Source organism: Equus asinus, chromosome 3, assembly GCF_041296235.1.
Source record: "Equus asinus isolate D_3611 breed Donkey chromosome 3, EquAss-T2T_v2, whole genome shotgun sequence".
In the NCBI taxonomy this organism is placed as follows: Eukaryota; Metazoa; Chordata; class Mammalia; order Perissodactyla; family Equidae; genus Equus; species Equus asinus.
Genome location: NC_091792.1, coordinates 99,364,548 through 99,388,525, shown reverse-complemented (window position 1 = coordinate 99,388,525; position 23,978 = coordinate 99,364,548). Strand labels below are relative to the sequence as shown.

Below are 23,978 nucleotides of genomic sequence, written 5' to 3'. Positions count from 1 at the left end.
TGCATTTTTAACATAGCACCTGGCTGATTTTGATGCAGTAGGCCCATGAACTATACTTTGAGAAACCCTAGGCTAGAAACCTAGAAACTCTTACCCCTGCCCCTGCAAGGGAAATCTCTGTTGAGTGTGTTTCCCACACCATCTCCACCCACGTACAGATCTGATTCTAACCAATGTAAAAAAAACAAAAGGTGTTCATTTTCAAATTCTATGTCAAATGTCAGCATGGGAAAAATTCTGTGTCTCGGGTAATATGCGGATCAGTGAACACACTGGAACAAATTGAGTGATAGGTAAAAGTGAAATTTTTAAAAATCTCATATACTGTTCACTTGTTTGCAAGTGAAAGATGAGGAAATATTAACATATCAAAGCATTCTAATATAATAGATGTAATGTTGATTATTATCAATACATTTCATATAATGTATATATAAATTTTTTGTACACATTTTGATGAAATATATCTGGAATTTTTATTGAAATTATTTGGTCATTGACTTTATGTGACAAAATTCCACAGACAAACAGGATTTGTATGAGTCTGTATTTAAGAATGGGATTCTGAATTATTTAGGGACTAATCCAAACTGACCTAAAGGCTAGTGACAGGTGGTCTGGACTGCAGTTCCAGGGTTGGAGACGAGCTTTAAGACTCCTACTAGTCAAAGTGTGGTGACTAGACCAGTAACATCAGCATTGTCTAGGAACTAGTTAGAAATGCAGACACTCAGGCCCCACCCCAGACCCACTGAAAGAAAATCTACATTTTTAACATGATCCCCCAGATGACTCATCTGCACGTAAAAATTTGAGAAAACTTCTTTCCTATTTGAGAGTCCTGATCCTTTCCAAATTTTCCCAGGTTTTGGACTGACTTCCAGCACTACTCCGTACTTCTCCCACACATCCACACACCCCATTATTTTTATTTTAGATGATCAGCTCTTGCCCCTGTTCTTATCTCCAAAGGAAAAAATCACAGAAATTCTAGGTAGGTAACTCACAGGCTTCATTCACAAGTTTCTCTCTTTTAGCCAAAGAAAACTTTGCATCCTGATGATTAATATTTCTGAACAATTTGTTGACAGACCTGAGCCCACCCAGTAGCTTCTTTAAAGCAACACGTAAAGGACGGGGAGAGGGTCATTCTCTCCAGCTAGGACAGGAGCATTCACCGTGAACTGTTCTACATCCCTGCTTCAGTCTTGCTTTGGCCTCTCCAGGATTGTACTTAGGTAAAAAGCAGTCAGTCCATTAAAAAAAACAAACAATAATTTGTCCTATGTAAAAAGAACAATGCTATTACAAAAAGCAGTATCACAGGCTCCCACAATTTCAGTGTTACACAAAGCCACTGCTGCTGCTAAATCATGTTATTACCCTGGAACCACTGGGGAACATGCTAATTTATGTCCAAAGCAATATTAGTATTATTGTTTATTTTACTTTCATTATCTAAATAGGCACAGTTGAAACTAGATAGGTTGCTATAATTCTGCCTTCTCCTGGTATGAGACTGGGAAAAAGGATGTCACTGTAACAAAGAAAAGCAGCCAAGAGTTTTAGTAAATAACACTGCAAAAGTCAGGTACCATTTCTTATTTTCCAATTACTCCAATTCCTATCATCAAGTTACTCAAGACAGTAATGTGCCTGGTGCTGGAGAGAAATCATTCAGGTAAGCTGAGGCTACTCCTTCTGTTTCTCCATCTGCTAAGCTAGTTAACACGAAGACATATTGACAAGGGCTCAAGGAAAACATGGAATATTTCATCAGTAAGATTATGCTGCCCTAGAGACAGATGTTAGAAAGCTGTAATATTTAAAAATAAAGAGATAAACACATGCTTGAGGGGAAGGAATAAAATGGTTTTAGAGTTGGAAGAGAAAATTAAAAAGTAAAAAAGGAAAGATGGAAAGATAGATGAGAGGTTTGTATTGGCAAAGGAAATGGCAAATCCTTATTGTGTAGGAAAAAAACCTTTCATATCTGCCTCAGGCAATCATCTCCTATTAGGTAGGCATTCTTAGAGTGCACTGGGGCAGATGTGTAAGAAGTGCTTAGCAGGGCTGATTACGATTACAGAAAACAGATTTACCTCTCGTCATCAGATGGTTAACATCAGAGCTTTGACTTAAAACCAGACACTAGTTTTCATAAAAATTTAAACATGAGAAATGTTACATACTATGGTAATTCACATTCAGTGTATATAAAAAGAAGGTTAAGTAACGATAACTCTGGATTTATCTGGTGACTTTTACTGCAGAGGTCAAAGCACTTTGTCTTCACTTATTTTTACTGGAGAAAAACAGTAAATGGGATTATAATGCCGGGTTATATAAATATTTACAAATGACATTTGGTTGCCATGTATTAAGTCAAGACCTAACATTTTAAAACTGTAGATTCTCCTGTTTCGCTAGAGTTTTCACACTTTTATAAATAAAATGCAAATAGTAGCAGTAGGAAAGTGAAAGGACCTTTGGCTTTGAATTCAAACAGGCTTGGGTTCATATCCTAGATATTTACTTCCCTTCTTTGAGCCTCAGTTTCCTCATCTGTAAAACAGGGATAATAATACCCACCTCCTAGGGTTGCTGAGAGGATCAAATATTTTATTAATAAAGGCCCTAGCATTGTGCCTGAACATTAGAGGTACTCCATAAATGGCAACTTAGGTCATTAGAAAAAGATAAAAACAAATGTACACAAACAAGCCGATTAGATCTAATTTAACTACTAGACCTAATTAAACTATTGGTTGTCCTTTTCTTAAAATTTCCAAGTTCTGATTGCATAGTAGAAGCCCTTCCTCGCCACCTTCTCCCTCTGGGAAGGACAAAGAGAATACCTCCTCAAGAAAGGGGAGCATATGACAGAGGACGAGTTCCCAGGGAAAGGAAGAGGCAACAGACTACTTCTACCAGGAAAGAAGGAGGAGGAAGAGGAAGGGGCATGAGGTCTGACTTGATGGTCCTGACTACCCCCTCACAGATGAAAAACTCAGATAAATGATGGCAAAACTGAAAGCAGAGGAGCTTCAGGAGTTTGCCCTGCTTCCTGTTTGGCATTCTAGGAAGACACAACCCTTGCAAGACAAGCACACCCAACATAGGACCACTACAAACAGAATAAAATGGCGACATGGTCTGAGTAGGCCAAGGAAGGTTCTGTGGCAGCAGGCCTCAAACTTCCTTGGCTCCTGTGCAGCAGCTTCTTGTGTCCAGGTATTTCTTCATGATCCCAGTAGGGCATGTGGAAGGTTGCTGTTGAGAATGAGAAGCCATTGGGGTCACTGTGTGATGACCCCAGAGCAGATGCTGCAGAGTAGACAGGCTAAGCCAGGGCTCAGAGGGTAGATGTGCCTGAGACACGAGGACCTGCAGTGCTGTTGAGAAATGAAAAGAGAGCAAGTCAGCAAGGGAGGGCTGTGGGCTCCAAGCACTCTAGAAGAATAAAATGCTGGGTTAACCAAAGACAGACTTTAGCAGCAGGTCAACAAGGTATACTAGTAGCCAGTCTAGACTAGATATTTCTCCATGGAAGCCAGTGACAATTCAGATGGCAGCGCAGATTCACACGTGGATCTAGGGCTCTTTCCCCTCCCTGCCATGAAGACACATGAACTTGATCTGACACCTAAAAGCCAATTCTGCCAGGAAAAGGGGGAGGAGGAGGCACATTGAAAGACTAAAATCTTAGTTTAAACCTAAAGAAACCAAGATACTTTTGGTTGCCATCTTCAAATTCTAGCCCATCCTACTCTACTCAAGAAGAAATTTATTTCAATTCTAAAGAAATGAAAGGCCTTTTTAGCTTTTGATAAACCAGATGCAATGTGTCCAATTCTGTAAGTCATATTTTTTTTCTGTGCGGCCTGGAGATGAAACCAAGAGACTCATTATGTCTCTTCATTCATAACTTAAGTGTCCTAATTACATTAAGTAATAGGAAGTAGTGCCTTATCACATTTTCTCTCCTTTCTTTTTTAAAATTTTGTGTAGGTAATTTGGGAAGTTCCTTCCTTCATTTACTCAGTCAACGAATATTTACTGACTACCTACCATGAAGGAATAATGTGCCAGGAGTTCAGGAAACACATAAATGAGACATGGACCTTATCCTTAATAAGGCAGAAAGGTTTGTGTGATATGTGAATGGAATATATAGGTTAAAGAAAAGCCAGTGGAATATTGCTGCCCGTAATGAATAACTACAAACAAAACCAAACCAAACAACAGAACCTTACAATTGTAAAGGTGCATTATCTTGTCCCATCTATCAAATGCACACAGATGTAATAAGATAAAGGTTAACTATGATGCACAGACCAGTTAAAAAACATCTTTGTACAAAGTCATAATTACAGAAAAGTCGGTTTCTAGAATAACAACAGTAAGTCAAGTTGCAGGATAGTCAGAGGCATATAATAGAAAATCTTATTTTTAAAAAAGTATATTTGCTGTAATGGAAGAGTAATAAGATGTGGGAGATTAGGTCACTATCATCATTACCTTTTCAATTTGTTTCAAATACTGTTAAGACAGCCATGCAAAAGAAGTTATATAAAAACCAAACATCATATATAGCTATTTTAGTTTTCTCAGTAAATACTGTTTGATAATTTTAAGACATTAAATTAAAAAAGTCAAATAACATTGTAATAAATGCCCTAGGATAGTTTGCTGCTTAAGGGTATCGAAATTTTTCATAAAGAAACCTTTTAAAATATGAAATTATAGCCCTGAATTTATTAGCTTATTAAGTTCAAATTTTTACATTACTAGAATTTCTTAAAGGTGGCAATGGAAGCCTAAGAAATATGTTAATTGTTAAGAAGACTTTATGGACACAAAAAAGACTCTGATGGCTTTACTTTTTAAAAAGATCTCATGATATTCTGAGTATATTTAGCCATAGAAATAGCATTGCAGAGCGTTTTCAGAAAGGCTCCTTCTCTGGCTCTTTGAACCAGTGCCATTTCACAGAATTTTTAATATCCTCTTTTACCTCTTCCATCCCAAAGCTCAGCAGATTCTATACACTGGAGCACAGAGGGAGTACACAATTTAGGAAAAACCTCTGTTTTTACCAGTTACCTCTGCCCCAGCGGCTATTTCAGTCATCCTAAATGTACATCACACACTGACTGAAAAGTGACATTGTTAGAGATTATAAATAATTCAACAAATGGTATCTTTCTGATTAGTATTTCAAAACAATATTTTATCTCTTCCCAACCCCCTCTTTATCTTCACAGAGGGCAGTTGCATTTGAAATCTATGGTTTCTGGCATATCTGGGGTAAGGTTAGACTAGGAATTTACCAGGCCTGTCAGTCTCTAACTTTCTTCCATATTTCATTATATCATTCCAGTTATAATTAGTTGTCTGGTAAAATTAAGAACAGTCTATTTCAGTGAATGCTCATGTGAAGATTTAACAACTTTTTGTTAGGATGACAGCTTAGCGACAGAAAGAATAAACCAGAAAGGGAGAGTCACTGAAGTAACCTTGGTTAACTCAATATTGCCAGCTCAATGGAAAATTCTAAGATGTCTGCATTTTTTTTCTTTTGTGTTATTAATCATCAAGCACATATTTCTTGTCAGGAGATAAGCATCAGTTTGATGGCGTTCTGGCCTCAACTAGCATGTTTTGAACTGACCTGTCTCCATTGCTATGGCTCCCTAGAAACTTTGCCGTTGATGAGCGTTGATTCAGCTGAATGCTTTGACATTCAGCTTGTCAGGGAGAGCTATTTTAATCATTTAGATGCATCTCCCTTCCAAGATTGCAAACTGTTGCTGCTCATACACAACATTCTATCATTTGATTACTGTGGAGAAAAAAAGAAACGAGCCTGAATAGTTACTATTACTACAGATTATATTAACAGCTACAATTTACAGAATACTTAACTGTGCGTGAGGTATTGGGCTAAGCACTTTACAGGAACTGTCTCATTTAATCCTGACCATGGTGAAGTCTCACCACCTGACTTTGCATCCCTGTTCTCCACTTACCATCTGTACTACATGCAGCTCTCATCTGTAAAATGGAGCAACAGCACCTACTTCAGAGGCATATTACGAGGATTAAACGGGACCATTCACACACAGTCCTTAGAATAGTACCTGTAACAGTGAGTTCTCACAGTGTTAGTGGTCATTTTTATTACATTTTGTAGATGAAGACATTCAATCTCCTTCACCTACTGCCCTACTCACCATCACTTCTAATTTTAACTGTCTCTGTTGCCCAGACCCAAAAGAAGAGATAAGGGAAAATGAAAAGTTATTTCTTTCAGGACTTTATTCTGTAGATATCTGAATTCTAGCTCCACAGAAGGAAGCGCCACAATTGTGGCAGGGTAATACTTTTGTAGTATTAACCTTTAAAATTTTTTTCCTATTCTCTCTTTCTTCACAGCAGCCTTTTCCTACTCAGGCAGCTAGGCATATATGCTAGTGAATTCCTGGTGAAAGGGATGGACATGACGAATGGTAACTGAAACTTTAGACACTTTGGAGGTTTCAGAGTAGAGGGGTCCTTTCTCCCAGGTTTTAACGACAGGCATTAAGGCAGCAAGGTGACAGAATCCATTTCCCATGGCTAGGCTTGTACAAGAGCAGAAGACATATGTGTCGTATGACTGAGCAGACAGCCCTAGCTGGCCTGGCTGAGTTCCCTGTGCCATGCTATGGAGAGGGAGCAGCAGAATGATCCCAAGTCCTAGCTGGGCACAGAAGCAGAACGTCTTATAGCCCAGAGCACCACTAGGATGTTTCCCATTGTTGCAGAAACTATGCTGTGTGGTTACCATCTCATTCCTTTTCGTCCCGGGCACACAGCTAAACTCTATTTCCTAGCCTCCCCTGCAGTTAGTTGGTGAAATGGGACTGACTTTTAAAACCTATATGAACCTCTATGTGCATTCTCTTCCTTTATCTGCAAGCAGAATGTATATGAGCCAGTGGAGGACACACAATTCTAGAAAATGGCAGAGTCATTGAATCAGGGGTTTTTAACCTGGAATCCATTAACAGAATTTAGGAGAACCATGACCTTTGGATTTGGAACAAAAAAAATTCTGCATTTTCATTAACTTCTAACTGAACTTAGCATTTCCTTCAATGATGAATGCGGGCGCCTATGCATAATAGTATTAGCAATACTTGTGACTTTGTCACCAATAAAAATCACATCTTTTCATATTATATTACAGCTGTTGGAGGTATCTCAAAATATCATTTACAATCAAATTTTCTTTGAAGTAACAGTAACTATTAGACCCATTGCTAGATTTTTTATTGCATACGCTAATAAAAAGGCACATAAATAAATAAATGTATTTAAAAACAGTTTGATAACTATATTTCAATACAATTGGTTTCCTTTGTAATCCTATATGATTTTTATGCCTTTTAAAAAACAGTTTTCTCAGAAGGGGTCCTCAGGCTTCACCAGATTGCCAAAGGGGGCTGTGGAACAAAAATTAAGAAGGTGTTCTAGATGGTTCCTTGGACTTCATGGCACAGGGCCCCTCTTCTCCTCTCCCCCCCACCTCCCCACACTACTGACCCACAATGAACTGTGATGTGAGAAATAAGCTCTTATTGTGTTAAGTTATTGAGAATTGGGGGTTATTTTTTAGAACAGTTAGCCTACACAGACTAACACCCTTGCTACCAAAATGGCCCAAACAGGGCAGAGAGCACCTGAGACCTGAAAAGGTCTCTGGTTGGAAAGGCTCCAAAAGTGAATAATGAGGACCAAAGATTAGATGGGGCCAATGAAGATGTCTCAGCAGATAACAACCTGGAAGGACAGTGATGCTAAGTATAGGAAACATCTCCTTCAACTTAGAAATAAAGTTTAATTATAATAATATAAAGAAACATTTCAATTATTCCTGAATTTGGACACAGATTTATAACTGCCACACAATAATTTTCTTATGTCTTATTATTTTCTCTTCCCCTACGAGGGTGGCAGTTATTTTTGTTTCTCATAGCAGATATTAAGTGCTTCAGAATTCATCAAATTTCATATATTTATATATTTTTTTAATTGTTTTAAAGCAATCTCCAATTAGCTCTGTTCTACTTAAAATCTTTCTCAGCTAGAGTGTAACAATTGAAGGAAGCCAATAACCACAAAGATGAGATCAATATTACCTAAGTCCTTCTATAAATGAATTCGAAAATCGGTAATTTTTTTAAAGGCTGGTTGATTTAAATAAAATAGTCTTGATAGAGCCCTCCAGAGTTTTTAAAGCAGGTGTGAATTTGATAACTCTTCTCTCATGGCATTAAGTGTTGTTTAATTTTACCTTCCCTTTACACTGTTCTGCTGCCTTTATCTTAATCTTAGACCAAATGAATCAGTCACCAGGAAACCTTCCGGTTATTAAAAGCCAGACACAAAGACTCCTCTGAGGATAGACTCTTTCTAATCTGGATGAATTTACTATATGTAAATTTTTATAATTTAGGGAACTATAAGTGAGTGAAAATAAAATGAGGTTAGTGTGCTATACAGTTTGGGTTTCAGCATTAAAATGTATAAAAAATACAGTCCGTTTATTCTTAGATGCTACATAATGTAAACATCAGCCCGTCCTGATCACTGTTGTATACCAAGCTCCAAGTCTCATGCCTGGTAAATAAAAATTTTTATGAATAAATACATTAACCAAACAGCATTTATTTTAATTACATGCAGTGTATGTCACTCATGCCTGGAGTTCGTTATGAGAAAGCTGTTGCCTTTTTCACATGTAAGGGTAAGGTGACTAGGTTTAGAAGTCAAAATTTCTAAATTGACAGCAGCTCACTGACCCTTGAAATTCTTAAGGTGTTACAAAGTTCCTTCATGTAAATTAAAGTCTTTTAAAACTACTTTTTAGTGGCTGCTTAGTATTAATATTAAGGTGTATTAGGAAGTATAATTGTTTTTGTTCTTTGACTTTTCATGTTAATTTTCACACATTCAAAAGAATAAAGACTAGCATAATGATCCCCGCAAGTACCCAGTACCGAATTTCAACAATTATCATATGTTGCCATTTTTATTTTATCTATTTCCCCATCCTCAACCTTTCCTTGTTGTTGTTGTTTCCTGGAGTCTTTTAAAGTAAATCCTAGGCCTCATAATATTGCACCTCTAATTATTTCAGTACGTATCTCTAATGGCTAAGAATTTTTTTAACATAATACTACAATACCATTTAGTTCTCCTAACAAAATTATTAACAATTGCTTAACAGCATACAGGCTGTGTTCAGATTTTGCCTAGCTGTCTCAAAAGGTCTTATATTTGGCTTATTTAAATCAGCATCCAAACAATGTCCAGAATGGTGGCATTTGGTAAATATCTCTCTAAAGGTTGTTATAAATTCCTTCCTCTGTTTTAAAAAATGACATTTATTTGTTGAGGAAAGCAGGTCATTTGTTCTGTAAAATTTTCTCATTCTGGATTCGGCTGATTGCATCATGGTATAGTTTAACATGTCCCTCTTTTTTTTTTTTAATAAAAATGTTAGATAGATCTAGAGCCTTGTTTGGATTCAAGATGAATTATATAGACACACATGCACACACACAACTATAAATTATATATATAAAATGTTCTTCTGGCAAAAATATTTCATAGGTGTTACCGTGCACTTTCTATTGCATTAGGAGGCACATATTTGTCTCCCTTTTAGTGACGTTACACTTGACCAGTGACTTAAAGTGTTTAGTCTGACCCATCATCACAAAGCACTCCAACTTTCACCTAATACTATTAGCCACTGCTGACAGCTGGCTAGATCTATTATTTCATCAAAAGCTGCAAAACTGTAATTTTATAATTCTATCATTCTTTCTGCATTTATTAGCTATAATTCTATAAAGAAGAAATTTCTTTCAACCACGTGGATGCCCTGAAATATGTCATACCAAAAAGGCAGGATAAATCTTGTTTCTTTTCCTGAATTTAATCTACTTTCAGCATAGAAACTGGAGTCCTATTAATTTTCAATAGTGAGCAATGAGTTTCCCCCAACTCCCTCTACACTCCTCCGCAGGGTCATCCGGCGGTTTTCACTGGGAACCCCAGTAGGGCTACAACGGGATGCGAAGGATGGGACTGAGCAGGCCGAGGTATGGTGCAGGGACTTAGGCTAGGAAGGGACTGGGTCAGGGAAGAGAGAATACCTTAAGCAGGCTCTAGGAGGCGGAATCTGAGTCTTCTGAGCTGTCCTGGACATCGGTGCTCTCCGGGGACTCGCGGGGCTCCTTACTGTCACTGCCACTATCGTCGGCGGCCGAGATCTTCTGCTCCTGGCAGGCCTCTTCGGAACCAGGATGTGTGCTGCCCTGAGTCTCCTGGTTCTCCGTGGAGCCCACCACATACCCACCCTTCCTCTGCTCCAGCTGCCTTCTCAGCTCATCTGCCATCTGCGCGAGATCCCGCTTCATAGCATAAGCATCTTCGCCATCTGCATAGTATTTGGGTTCCACTTCACTGACCTGAAAGTTGAGGGTGTTCGAATAGAGGTGCAGGGCTGCCCGGTTACTCTTCCGGACGTGTAGGGACACGTACTGGGCGCTAAAGTTCTCTATCATGGCCCGCGAGGCCTGGTCCATTAGCTTCTGGGCCAGGCCGAGGCGCCGGTGGGAACGCTTCACGGCCAGCGAGGTGATATGCCCATGGGGGACATCGTCTGGGTCCTCCTCCATTTTGGCCAGGACGTAGCCCACGATCTTCCCGTCCTCGTCCTCAGCGATGTAGGAGAGCTGGGGCCAGGAAAGGCCGTGGTAGAAATAGTATTTCATCTGGTAGTTCTCGGGAAGGCAAAGGAGGTTGCAGTGCTGCATGTTCATCAGGTCGTCGGGCCGAGCATTGCGGATGTTCATGATGGCGGCGGGGAGCGAGCCGGCTGCGACAGCGGCGAGCGGGAAAGAGGTGACTGCCAAGCCCAAGGGGCACCGTCTGCCTCGAAGGCTCGAGTCCAGGGGGCCTGAAGCCGAAGCCGCGGGGCTGGACGGCTGGAAGGCGGGAGGACCGGGAGACGGAAGGGGCGGTGCTTACATGCGGCTTCCGGAAGTACGCCACCTAGTTCCAGCCAATGAAGTGCTTGCTTCATTGTGCGTGCGCGCGAGGCTTAGGGGGTGGGCAAGTGCAGTTCATTTTGATCTCGTAGGTTTTAAATGTTTCATCCTTGCGTGTCATTATTGCTTTATTTGTTTCAGTTTAACTTTTTAGTTTAGATACATCTGGGTAAATTTTCACGAACTGAATAAAGCCATGTAACCAGACTTTAGATCTAGAGCCAGAACGTTACACGCATCCCAGAAATCTGCCCTCATGTCCCTTTGCAGTATCCCCTACCCCAGTGTCCCCGAGTAATTATCACCTAAACTTCTAACAGTCTTTATATAAATGGAATCATAGTGCCTACGCTCTTTTTATGTTGCTTTTTTCCCACTCAGTATTTGTTTCAGCTACCTTCTGTGTAATTGGGAGTTCTTCCTACTCTCTTCCGTTTGATATTTCATTGCCTAAATATATCACAATCTATTCACCCATTCCGTTGATTCTGGCCATTTGTATTATTTTCAGTTTGAGAATGGTATGATTAGTGTAGCTAAGTGTTTTAGAACATGTCTTTTGTTGACACGTGCATATTTACCCAGGATTAGAACTACTGGATCAGAAGATATTATGATGTTCAATATTTATATATACTGCCAAGCAATTTTCCAAAGTGGTTGCTCTACATTCTCCTCAACATTTCGTATTTCCCCATCTTTTTCATTTTAGCCATTCTTGTGTATGTGGTGGTATTACACTGTCATTTTCTTTTGCATTTCCCTGATGACTAATGACATTGAGCACCATTTTTACATGCTTATTAGCCATTCTGTGTTCTTTTTTGTGAAGCACTTGTGCAAGTCTTTTGTTCATTTTTCTATTGGGTTGTGTGTCTTTTTCTCATTAATGTTTAAGAGGGTTTTTTTTTTGGTGAGGAAGATTGGCCCTGAACTAACATCTGTGCCAATCTTCTTCTATTTTTTGTATATGGGACCCTGTCACAGCATTGCTTGAGGAGTGGTATGTAGGTCCGCATAGGGGATCTGAACCTGAGACCCTAGGCCACTGAAGTGGAGCATGTGAACTTAACCACTATGCCATCGGGCCAGCCCCCAAGAGTTTTTAAAATGTATATATTCTGGATATGAATCCTTTGTCAGATATATTTATACTGAATAGCAACCTACTTTGTTGGTTGATTTTTCACTCTCTTAGTGGTGATTTTTTGACATCAAGTAGGAATTTTAAAATAGTCAAATTTGTCCAGTTTTTAAATTTCACGGTTAGTGCTTTTTGTGTCCTTTTTAAGAAATCTTTGCCTACTCCAATATCACAGAGATGTTCTTCTATGTTTTTGTTTTCCTGAAAACTTTATTGTTTTACGTTTTTTGTTTAGATATTCAATCTGTGGGAATTTGTTTTTGTGTGTTGTGATGCAGAGGTTCAGCTGGGTTTTTTTTTTTTTTTTTTTTTGCCTATATGGATATCTATTCATCTAGCACCATTAAATGAAAAAAATCATCCTTTCTCCCCTGTATTGCATTGTTGCCTTTGTCATAAATCCTATGTTTCATTTTGAATAGCCACTATTTTTTGTTGTAATTTAAAAATTAGCTGTGGTTTTATTAATATATTCTAAGATTTAAGATAAGATTTTAGCTTCTTGATGTTTTGATCAACTCTATACATTGTAAAAGTTATTTTCCAGTATTCTTCCCATTCTGAAATTCTCCTTTATGTTATACCTCACTCCATGGACAGGGATATGTGCTTTGAGATGAGATAGCTCTAAAAGATAATCCAGAAGATTATGGTTGATTCTTCTGTAATAGAAGCATGGACTTCTTCTTAAAAGAAGCATGGACTGCCAGAATTTGAGTTCACAGAATTTGAGTCACAGAATGTGAGAAGAAAACACTGTATTCTTCTATAGGAACATTGTGTCATTACTGGACTTCCTAAAACATAGGCTTTACAAATGGGGCAGGTGTAACAAAATAGACCAATTTAGAAGATTTCAAACTCACATATCAATTATTTACCTATCATTTGTGCTGTCATCTCTTTTGTTTATCTTTCTCATTCCGTGGTCCTGGAAAGGAGGATGAAGAAGATCCTTGGGCCCATACAGATTTGGGAAGAAAGGGCACTCTATTAATTAGTAAGTTTCATTTGTTTGGTTAATTCCATTTAATCCTGAATCTGAGGGCTAATCTTAGAATAAAGCAACAACAAAAAGAGTTTTCAGAGGCAACCAGTTGGACCTAGAAAGGGAAAATGGCAGTCACTTTGGCTACAGTGTGAGCCAAAGCATTCCCAGGCCTAAGTCGTCGGGAGAGCAACATAGTTTATAATAGCTGTGTTATAAGGGAATTGTATGATATATAACAGATCATCAATGAATGGGCAAATAAACATTTTTTATACCTACTGAGGTGATAAACTCTCGTTGTTTCCTTCATTGTCCATAATCATAAACAACACCAAAGATTATAAATTCAATTGCGGGTAAGTAAGAATAGAGAACAAAGAATAACTTTCTATGTTCTCATGCTACTACATATTCCAAACCAACTTTTTTCTGGCCACTGATAGCGCATATCTACACAAAATACAAGATCAATAATTTTGGGAAAAAAATGTTTGAAGTTAACTTTTGGTTTAAACAGTGGGCAGTGGCCATAAGACAGTCATGAAACTCCCCTTGCATTGAAACAGGAGCAAAGAGGCTGGGTTTAACATGATCCCAGCCTTCTCTGTCTGCAGAGAGGAATAAAATTGCATATTTTGTTAGGTTAACATTAGAATGTTTTTGTATCTTTAGGAGTGCTGTGACTGTGTGAGGAATAGCTATAGTCAGAGAGGTGCTTAAGACCAACCTGGGGGAAGCCTCCATCAGAACAGCAGCTGAAGGCAAGGACTGACTCAGGGCAGAGCTGACTCATATCAAGCAATGGGCCGTTCTTTGTCTTCATGAATCTGTGTTCACACCTAAAACAGTTCCTTTTTTCTCACAGCATAAAAGTATACAGGCTTATGGTTACCAAGAACACTTAATGCTGATGTTCTGTACAAAGTTCTTTTAAAAAGAGATAAAAGCCTCTTTGGCTTCTTGTGACAAAAGTCGTAGCTCTGGGATGTCAGTTTAAATTGGATGCAGTAGAAGTTTTGGATTAGAAGCATATCCAATGTGCTATGTAAGCACTAGTTAGCTATACCTAACAGGGGGGACATTTGTGAAATTTAGGTGGGCCTTGGGCCCCTGAGACTGATTTTTATTCTAGAAGATGACCTCACTCCTGTCAGTTTAGGTATGTAATATCCCAAGTAATGAATCTGGGACAGGCACCGCCATGTATTTTTTTAGAGTCTTTGTAACACGGAAGGTCTACACAAGCAGGAGGATTTAGGTATTTTATCTTCCAGTGAGGGGGTGGCTAACGGAAGTTCTTCAACATCTTGGATTAAGGGCAGAGTTTCCAGGATACAAACTGTTATCTAAATTCTTTCCAAATATGGGAAAACAAAGTAAGTCTTTCATTATAGCCTCAAGGAATTTGAGTCAATGTGAAATGCAGGTCTGTGTGGCTTTTGGGTTGTGTTGGTAAAGAAAACAGATGAGAACAAAGGTCCACTGCTGTAGAATATTCAGCAGTATGTAGGAAGCAGGATAGCAAGGGGACAGGGCTGGGAATGACAGAAAACGAGGTAACACTGTAGCATGTACTGCTTGGAGATCTTTAACATTGTGAATATCTCTGCTGGGTTTCTTGCATTGCCAAGTGGATGGAAATGTGAGGGATTATTTTCAAGCATTTTCTTGAAGTAAGCAGATGATTCAGCGTTATAATTGATCAGAAGGTGGTGTGTGAGCAGTCACTGTAATGATCGTTGTGTATTTGGGAGGAGAGCTTGGAAAACTTCAGAGAGACAGACGATTTGCTTTGACTCTTTCCCTAGCTTTTCAGATTTGGCTCAGACATTCTCTCTTCTGTGCAGTCTTCTTTGACTCCCTCCCCCAGGAAGAATGAATTACTTCCTTATTTGTGTGTTCCTCTCGATCATGTCCGTGTTATATGTGTATCATTTACTTTGTTCTTAATTCCTATCCTCTTTGTTTCTTGAGGATATTTTCCTGTCTTGTGAAAATAGTTATTCATCTAGGGACTAGCAAATTGCATGCCGCATAGTAGGTCTTGACTGAATGCTTATATAATGAATATGTAATTGGACGTATAAATGTATTAAGACAGGCTAAGTAAATCCTTTCTTTATGCAGTTTAAATAAATTGTATGATTGTAGTACATATTTTTATGTAATGATATCCATTATTGTTGCTTAAAGTGTGTAATGAGAAAATATGATGGTACTTACGCTACATCACTTTTTATACTTAGCATTATTTTCTCTAACCAACTACATTATCTACCAAATGCTACAATGTCTAGGCTACTCAGAGATTTGCAGATCATTTTCGTTATATAAAAGAAAAGTAAATTGGACATAATTTAGCAATCAGTTTACAGCTCTAAATTTCTCTTTTATGCCTTGAGAAGTGGTTTGTTCATTGTTTGTTGTACTAATATTCATTTCCAACACTTAACCCACAAACTGTTTCTAAGACTTACTTACCAGCCAGTTTTCAGGTAGCTTTGGTCAATGGAGGCCTGGGGGGAACAGAGGAGATGGGAGAGAGGAAGGATGGGAGAAGCCAGGGTGTTTCTCGCCTACTAGCTTAGCCTTCGATGATATCTTCCTGCAGTGGCTGGTTTCCTCTGTGGTTTTAGTTCCCCACTAGACAGCCTCTGATGAGTTCTAATTTTCCTACGAGGCAACCATGGCTTCCAGTCTCTGGTAATAAGACTTTTCCCCTTTGTCCCTCCAGCCCTAGAAATGATAGTGGCTTCTTGGAACTGCTAATCTTTTGGTTGCTTCACCAACCCCTGGTGGCTTTTTAGCTCTTCCATCCCTCATTACCTGTGTATTAAATTTCTTCGATTTAAATTACCTAGAGTGGTTTTCTGGCTAGTCCCTGACTGAGAGGAATTATAGTAATTGAGTATGTTTTTAGTGTAAATTTAAATTTTATATTATTTTCCCAGTGTGACATACAGAGCCTAAATACTCCAGCCACTAATGAAAGATAAGGCAAAATATTCAGAGACAGTCATGGTTCACTGTTCTCAGACATGAGAAAGGAAGACCTCTTTAAATCTATAAAACTCCTGCTGACAGAGGTACCAGAAACCTGTTTCATCAGGCCCACATTATTTTCACATAAGCTTTGGTTGTCTCTAAGTGCCATTAGGAAGTAAGGCACTATGAGGGCTTTGGAGATCATCAGAAGTCACTTGTAGTTAGTATTGTGTCAGCAAGCTCATAAACATTAGTGCTTGGAAACAGATTGGGGAGTGAAGAATAACAATAAAGGGAGAGTGATGACCAGAGCCCAGCTGATACATCTAAAGAGAAGAGGTGACTTTAAGGAACCATGCTGGGCATCGTGAGAAGAAACACCTTCCGTTCTTGGTTCAATCATTTGTTTAGCCCTGATCTTAGGCAGATCACTTAACTTTTCTGGGCTTTCTCTTTTCTCCTTTAGAGGATAGAAATCTATATATCAACCCTGCTACTTTGTTTTGAGAATGAAATGGGATAATGTATATGAGAGCTTCTTGGAATGGATTATTATGATCAGATGTATTTTTTTATGGAAGAAGTTGTCTTGAAGCCCTGACGGTGCTGACTGATAGATATACTTGATGAGAACAAAAACTGGAGGCAAGGCCAAGGAAATACAGTAGGTGCAGAATAGCAGAAATTGTGAATGGGTTTTGAAATAATTGGATTAAGAAAAGACTTGTAAATTGTTTTGTTAGTTATAGAACCAGAGTTCTTTAAAACTTCCCTGACGTATTTTATTCCATGATCCCTTTGGAGCATTGGATGCAATCAAATGTTCTCATCTGTATTGTGAAGTAGGGAGTAGAGTGATTAAGTAAGAGAAATAAAACTACTTGAGAAATTAGTCACAGAATTTTAGAGAGAAGCTAAGATGCCAAACTCCTACATAAATTGCTTTTGGTTTCCTGGTGTACAACTGGTTGCCAACATTTATAAGTGTCGTTCCTTTAGCATTTCCATGCTGCATGGTCCTGTCACTTGGAAAATAGTTGACTTAATTGTTATTATTTTTTTTTCATGCTAGAATTCAACTACTTAAAAAGTGAATTCTTTCTCAAACTCAAGGAGCTAATAAGCCTTCTCAATGATTTCCTATGGGGAAAACTCAATTTGATTTTTCTAGTGTTTCTTTCAAAAAGAAATTTTGCTTAGCAACCATGCCAAATATAGTTTTATTGTTGGGTCGAACCACATGATATCTTAAATCTTTTCTAGTTCTAAAATTCTGTGATGATTAGTCTAGCACAGATGACTTTTGCTGTTGTTGGAGTGGGGGTGGGAGTCAAAGAGGATGTGGTGACATAATACTTTAATATTAAGTTGGAATTCACTAAAGGAAAATCATGTCCTCTAATCTAACAGCAAATGACTGTTAAAATGTTTACACAAAAAGGAGGAAATTAGTGGATTCTCTTTCCCTCAATTGTAAGTGGTAATTCTTTGTAGTAAATAATTTGCTATCTTTTTCAAGCCATAGCAGTAACATATAAACAGTATTACCCTGTTTACACCCATTCCTGTAGTTCTAAGCTAGAATTAATTTGCAAAGTAGAACGTGTTAAAAATGTCTAGTAATTTAAGGATACACAGTGATCCTTGCTAAGTGATTATGAGAATTAAGCTTTGTGAAATCTGATTTAGCATCACTTTGCTATAAGTGATGAGAATGCAAGAGATATGAGTGTAGCTATACAAAGCCTTATTGCAAACTGTTGTTCCTTCATAGATCTAGGTCAGATAATTTGCTTTAGCCTCAGTGGTCTTCAAATTCAGAACCAGCTTTGGAGAAGTAGAACTAGATTTGGAAAATTAGTGTACAAATAGAGGACTGGCTTGCCTTTCAATATTTCATCAGGAGGATTCATGAGTTCAGGCTTGTTGAGTTTCTGAGGACCCGCTGGGGTAATTCCCCTGATTCACCATTCAAGATGTGTAAGCAAAACAGCTCAATATTATGAACATAGGTTGTGTGATTCAACTGGATAAATAATTCACCCACAATCACATTGCCAGTTAAACCCTGTTTATGATTCACTTTCTAATTAATCCAAGAAATGTGGAGCATATTTTAAGACTTTTTTCTCCCCCAATTTTCTGCTTCTGTGTCTTCCTCTCTCAGTGTTATTAACTTGGGTTTTCTCTCAGCTACACTTCCCCAACACAGCACAGATTGAACACGCAAAGCATACAACACAGAAGAAAGATGACACCTGGGTCACTAGTCTCCTGGCTCACTTTGCTAATCTGCCTCAACTGCCATCACTAATTAGGGTGAAGGGATGACTACAACCATGGCTGTTGCTGTATTTAAATGCACTTGGAGAGCCATACATAATTTTTTTTCCATTTGATGAACTTATTACTCAATTTCTAATCTAGGAAGACAAGAGATTAACTTTCTAGAATTTGGGGACTTTTTTTCTAACAGGATTATATACTCTTAAATGGTGAAATATGTCTTCCATTATAAAAGCATGTTTATACGTATATGCAGAAGTTAAAAAATAATAGAATAAACATGTACTCCCTACTGGACCTAAGAAATAGGCTAACATAAGTAGCTTTGAAGCCACTTTTATAATCCTCTCAAATTCTTCCTCCTCTAGGGGTAATCTCAATCTTGACTTGTATATTAACCATTCCTCATTGATATATGTGCTTAAGTGACACACTTTTTAATTTTTCCTGCTTTAATAATTATAGAAAGAGTCACACTGTGTATACTTTTGTGATTTGCATTTTTTTGCTCAACAGGATTTTTGAGATCCATCCATCTTGGTGTACTTTATTGAATTTTATCATGGTTTAGGATAACATTGTATGACTATAATGAAATAGTTTACTAATTCATTTGCTACCCATGGACATTTCAGTTATTTTCAGGGTTTTTGCTTTTTTGTTTGTTTTTTTTTTTTTTTGCTATTACAGGCTGTGCTTTTTTCTATTTCTGCATAACAAATTACCACAAAGAGGCTTAAACCAGCACAAATCTGTTATTTTATAGTTTTATGGGTCAGGAGTCTGAGCACAGCATAGTTCAGCTGGTTGTCTTTGGTTAGGATCTCATAAGGCCAAAATAAATATGTTGGTCAGGGTGGCAGTCTCCTCTGAGGCACAGGGTCCTCCTCCAAGCTCATTCAAATTGTTGGTAGACTTTAGTTCTTTGCGGTTGTTGGACTGAGGTCTCCACTTTCTTGCTGTCTGCCAAATGCAGACCTTTCTCAGCTTCAGGGGTCACTTATCTTTCCCTGGCATGGGAACTTTTCCACAATGTGGAACTTCATTTTTTCAAGGTCAGCAAAAGAAATATTTTAGTTTGAATCTCTTCTACTTCTTTTCAGGGCTTCCTGATTAGGTCAGGCCCACCAAGGGTGGTATTCCTTTTGATGAACTCAAAGTCAATTAATCAGAGACCTGAATTACTTCTGCAAAATCCTTTCTGCCATATAATATAACATAATCATGGAGGTGAGATCTCATCAAAACCACAAGTCTTGCTCACACTTAAGGCGAGGGCATTATACAAGATACATACACCAGACAGTGGAAATCTTGGAGGCCATTTTAGAATTCTGCCTATTACACAAACAATTCTGTAAATGAACATTCTTGAATACATCTCTTGTTTATTTTCTTGTAATTGTAGGAGTTCTTTATATGTTTTCCAACTCTACTAAGTTTGGCTAAATTGTTTCAAAATGGTTTTACCATACACAGTCACCATTAAGATAAGAGAATTTCTCTTGTATACATCTTCAGTAACAATTGGAATTTGTAGTTCAATTAACTTTCATAATTTTCTTTATTGAAGTCTTATCCATCATTTAAACTTATTCCCAGATCCCTTCTTTTCTTATTGATATTATAACTTTTGAATTACATTTACTAAATGTTTTTGTTGAAAACTTTTCTATATTAATCTTATATTCAGTTAATATATTACATTATCTTATTTCTTTTAGTAATTTATTTGTAGTTTTTTTGGATTTTCTATGTGGACAAATGTGTCATTTAATTAATAATGACAACTTTTTCCCTTCTCTACCCTTATATTTTGTATTGCCTTTTCATGTCTTGTTGAGCTGGCTAGGTCCTCTGTACAATGTTGAATAGAAGTAGTAATAAGCATTCTCTTTACCTACTTTCTGATTTTAAGGGTAAATCTTTTAATGCTTACCCATTGAATATGGTGTTTACTCTATGTTTTGGGTGAATATCCTTTATCAGGTTCTTGTCCTTGTCTTCACAAAATGATGTAAAATTTCAAAGGAATTCTAGCAAAACCTCAATAAAGACTTTGAGGAACTTGACAAGATGTTTTTAAAATGTATATGAAAGAGCAGAGGGCTCAGAATAACCAAGACACTACTGAAGAAAAAGAAAAATATGTGGGGACGTGACATACTAGATATCAAAGCTTATTATCAGAGATAAAGAGTGTCATTTCATAATGATAAAAGATCAACTCATCAACAGGACAAGAGGACAGAGCAATTCTAAAGGTTTATGCAACTAATAACAGAGCTTCAAAATGCATGAAGCAAGAACTAGTAGAACTGAAATAGAAGAATCCTCACTTATAGCTGGAGATTTCAATATCTTGCTCTCAATAACTGATAGAACATGTAGACAGCAAATCAGTAGGTATACAGAACACTTGAACAATAATATCAACCAGCTTTACCTAATCGAATTTATAGAACAGTTTACTCCCAAACAGCAGAATCTACAGTGCACACGATATAGTTACCAAAATAGACCATATTCTGAGCCATAAAATAAGTCAATAAATTTAAGAGGATTTAAATTGTACAATGTATATTCTCTGACTGTAATGAATTCAATTAGAAATCAATAACAGAAGATACTGGAAAATACCCGAATATTTGGAAACCATACAATGCATTTCTGAATATCCTGTGTGTCAAAGAAGAAATCACAGGGGCAATTAGAAAGTATTTTGGGCTAAATGTGGTAAAACTTTAAAAAAGAGATGTCAATGATATTTGCAATGTTATCATTGCTGGATTGGATAGTAAGTTCATGGAGTTTGCTTTGTTATGTTTTAAAGATTTAATATATATTACATATAAACTTCAGTTTATATCAAAAATATACAATTTAAAGGTAAATGGAAATTTGTCTGAAATAAACACATGGAGAGTACTCCCTTGAGAAGGGCTGTATAGGCGTAATCGAAAGTGGATCTGAGCTAGATGTATCCTAGGATAGATTTCAAGCTTTAAATTAAAGAGAGGACTAAATCTTAGGCTACATCATGTAAAGTCACTTGGTTAATTGTCCCTGTTTTTACTTCTAAAAACATTTGACCTTGAATAACACTTAACATACCACATCCCATGCTTGTTGCAAGTTCAGGTTCTCTGTAGTCTTTGTCAAAGAATAGAAAATGAACATATGTGCTTCATGCAGTTGCTTGTATCATTAAGCATAAAAAAAATTTCCACAGCATCTGCAATTCCTTGTTTAATTAGATCCTGAAGCAATGGCTGCAGCTGAGCCGTTTACTGCTTCTGTAAACCACAGAAACCAGAGCCAATAGAGGGAAGATGTTTTTCCTAACATCATATTCTGAAAGGGGAATATGATGGCAACAGCATAGGTGGGACAACTCAGAGTGAGGAACTTAGACTGACCTCTGATGTAATGGAACCAACTTAAGAGAGGTGGCATGTTCAGTTTCTAGCAGTGAGGGACATGGGAGTGGGGACAGAAAGTTACCAGTGACATAAAAGCAGGAAAGACCTAGATTTTACTAGAGTCACCAACCAAAGGATAATATCAGAAAAATGTCAGCTCTAATTCAGTGTTTGTCTTAATAAAATGAGTAAATACTTTCGTTCTTAAATCATATTTTAATTTAATATGCCATATTTTTTGGAATTGTGTATGTGTAGAAAATTTTCCTGAGATATGCTTTTCAATACAAACACAGCTTCAATCATTGGTAACTTATTTGACTTTTCTTTGAAATTAATGGTTACATTTTTTTATTATTGGTAATTTAAAACTATTATTGGGTAAAAAATATATGTAGTCTTCAAATAGCCATAATTGTCCCCCAGGCAACTATTTACTATGACAAAATGTTGGTCGCTCGAAATCGTTACGTGTGTTTTCCTGGTCCTGAAAGATTAAAGTGTAAATAATTCTTCCTTCCTCCCCAATATTGACAGACTTGTTTTTAAAACTTGCTTTCTAAAAAAGATTATGTCATAAAGATTGCATAGAATATTTTTACTATCAACTATAAAATATATCTTTAAAAACTTTCAGTATTGACTGTAGCTCAGAAAAATGACATTTTCATAATAGTAAACGGGACCAGAAAAGTCAGATTTATACAACTGTTTGTTCCTACTAAACTATAAGAGGGGAAGGCTTTTGAAGAGGGTTGGCTTGAAGCACTTCATTATTTTGAATGCCCGATTAATGTTCAGTTTTCCGTTGCTCACTTTTATGTGGGGGTTGGTCTGAAACGCAGTATATTATGCAATGGTTTTGTCATGTATCAGTGATGATATTAACAGTGTAATGCTAAACAGGGTCTGAGGAAATGAAGAGGGAAAAAAATGACTTACTATATTTACCCTGAAACAAGATTCAATCTGCCACTGTATTTAATGCTATATTTTTCATTATCTCACAAGCATATGTTGAAACCGCTACAGATGATGAAGTTAGCTGCTGGGCAGAGTTATCATCAATGCTTTCCATCTTTATTTTAATAAGAGGAACGAGCAAATTGTTTGTGACCTTTGTCAAGGGCTTCCTGGAAGACAAGAAACCTAACCACAAAATCACTAGCCTGGAGCCCTACTGAATATTCAAAACCACCTTTCCTAGAATAAAATGTCTTATAACAAAGCTATTATTTCTCATAGAGCTTTGTCTTGACAAAAGGTCTGGGAGCTAATGGTAAAATATAGTTTCTTTAAAAATATTACATGTGTAATATTTGCTAGTGGTCATGTTGGGTCTGTAAGGAAAACACATTTCCTTAAGGTCAACACATCCTTAAAAATAATAATGCCTGCTACCCCTTAGGGCACTGGAATGTTAATTAACCTTGACACATTTGTAAAACCAAGGTTCTGTAGAATTACCATATCTAATAGCAGTAGCAGCATCTATTGAGCCGCTCACCACTGTTGCTGTGCTAAGCTCTTTACTTGGCTATTACATATAATCCTTATGCTGGAGATAAATCCTGTGATTATCTCTGTTTTATAGATTGGTAAACTGGAGAGAGAAAGACCAAGCATCTTGCTTCAGGTTACCAGTCAGTGTTGGAGCTCAGATGAAGAAACTCTGACCCAAGCGTCTGACTCGGGGTGCCTGGCTACTGCTCTGTACTGAAGAGATCTGGACTTCCCAAACTGCTATCTTTTGGAATGATCTTAGTTATTATATAAATGGTATATCTGGTATTTCTGTGGATTAAAAGGATAAGAGAGTGTGAGAAGTCTTTGGCTTCTTTGCCACACACTCAAGTAGCCTACTAAATTATAAGAACAATGGATACGCTGTGTTTCCCTGTAGGAAGATTGCATTTCCATCCTAGAGTTAGCAGAACCTATCTCTAGCTTGAAAATATTTTAAACATATATTTGGTCGTATCCAGAGTTGAATATATTTTAGATGACATTCACTTTATTGCTATGGACTAAATGTGTCCCCA

General features: G+C 37.5%; 1 protein-coding gene across 1 annotated transcript; it reads right to left on the bottom strand.

The window, feature by feature from the left end:
• Positions 1–10,223: 10,223 nt before the first annotated feature.
• NAA11 (N-alpha-acetyltransferase 11, NatA catalytic subunit) lies at positions 10,224–11,050 on the bottom strand. The gene has a single exon (XM_070506577.1). It carries the CDS (start codon positions 10,911–10,913, stop codon positions 10,224–10,226), a length of 690 nt encoding a protein of 229 aa, XP_070362678.1. The 5' UTR covers positions 10,914–11,050.
• Positions 11,051–23,978: the final 12,928 nt, after the last annotated feature.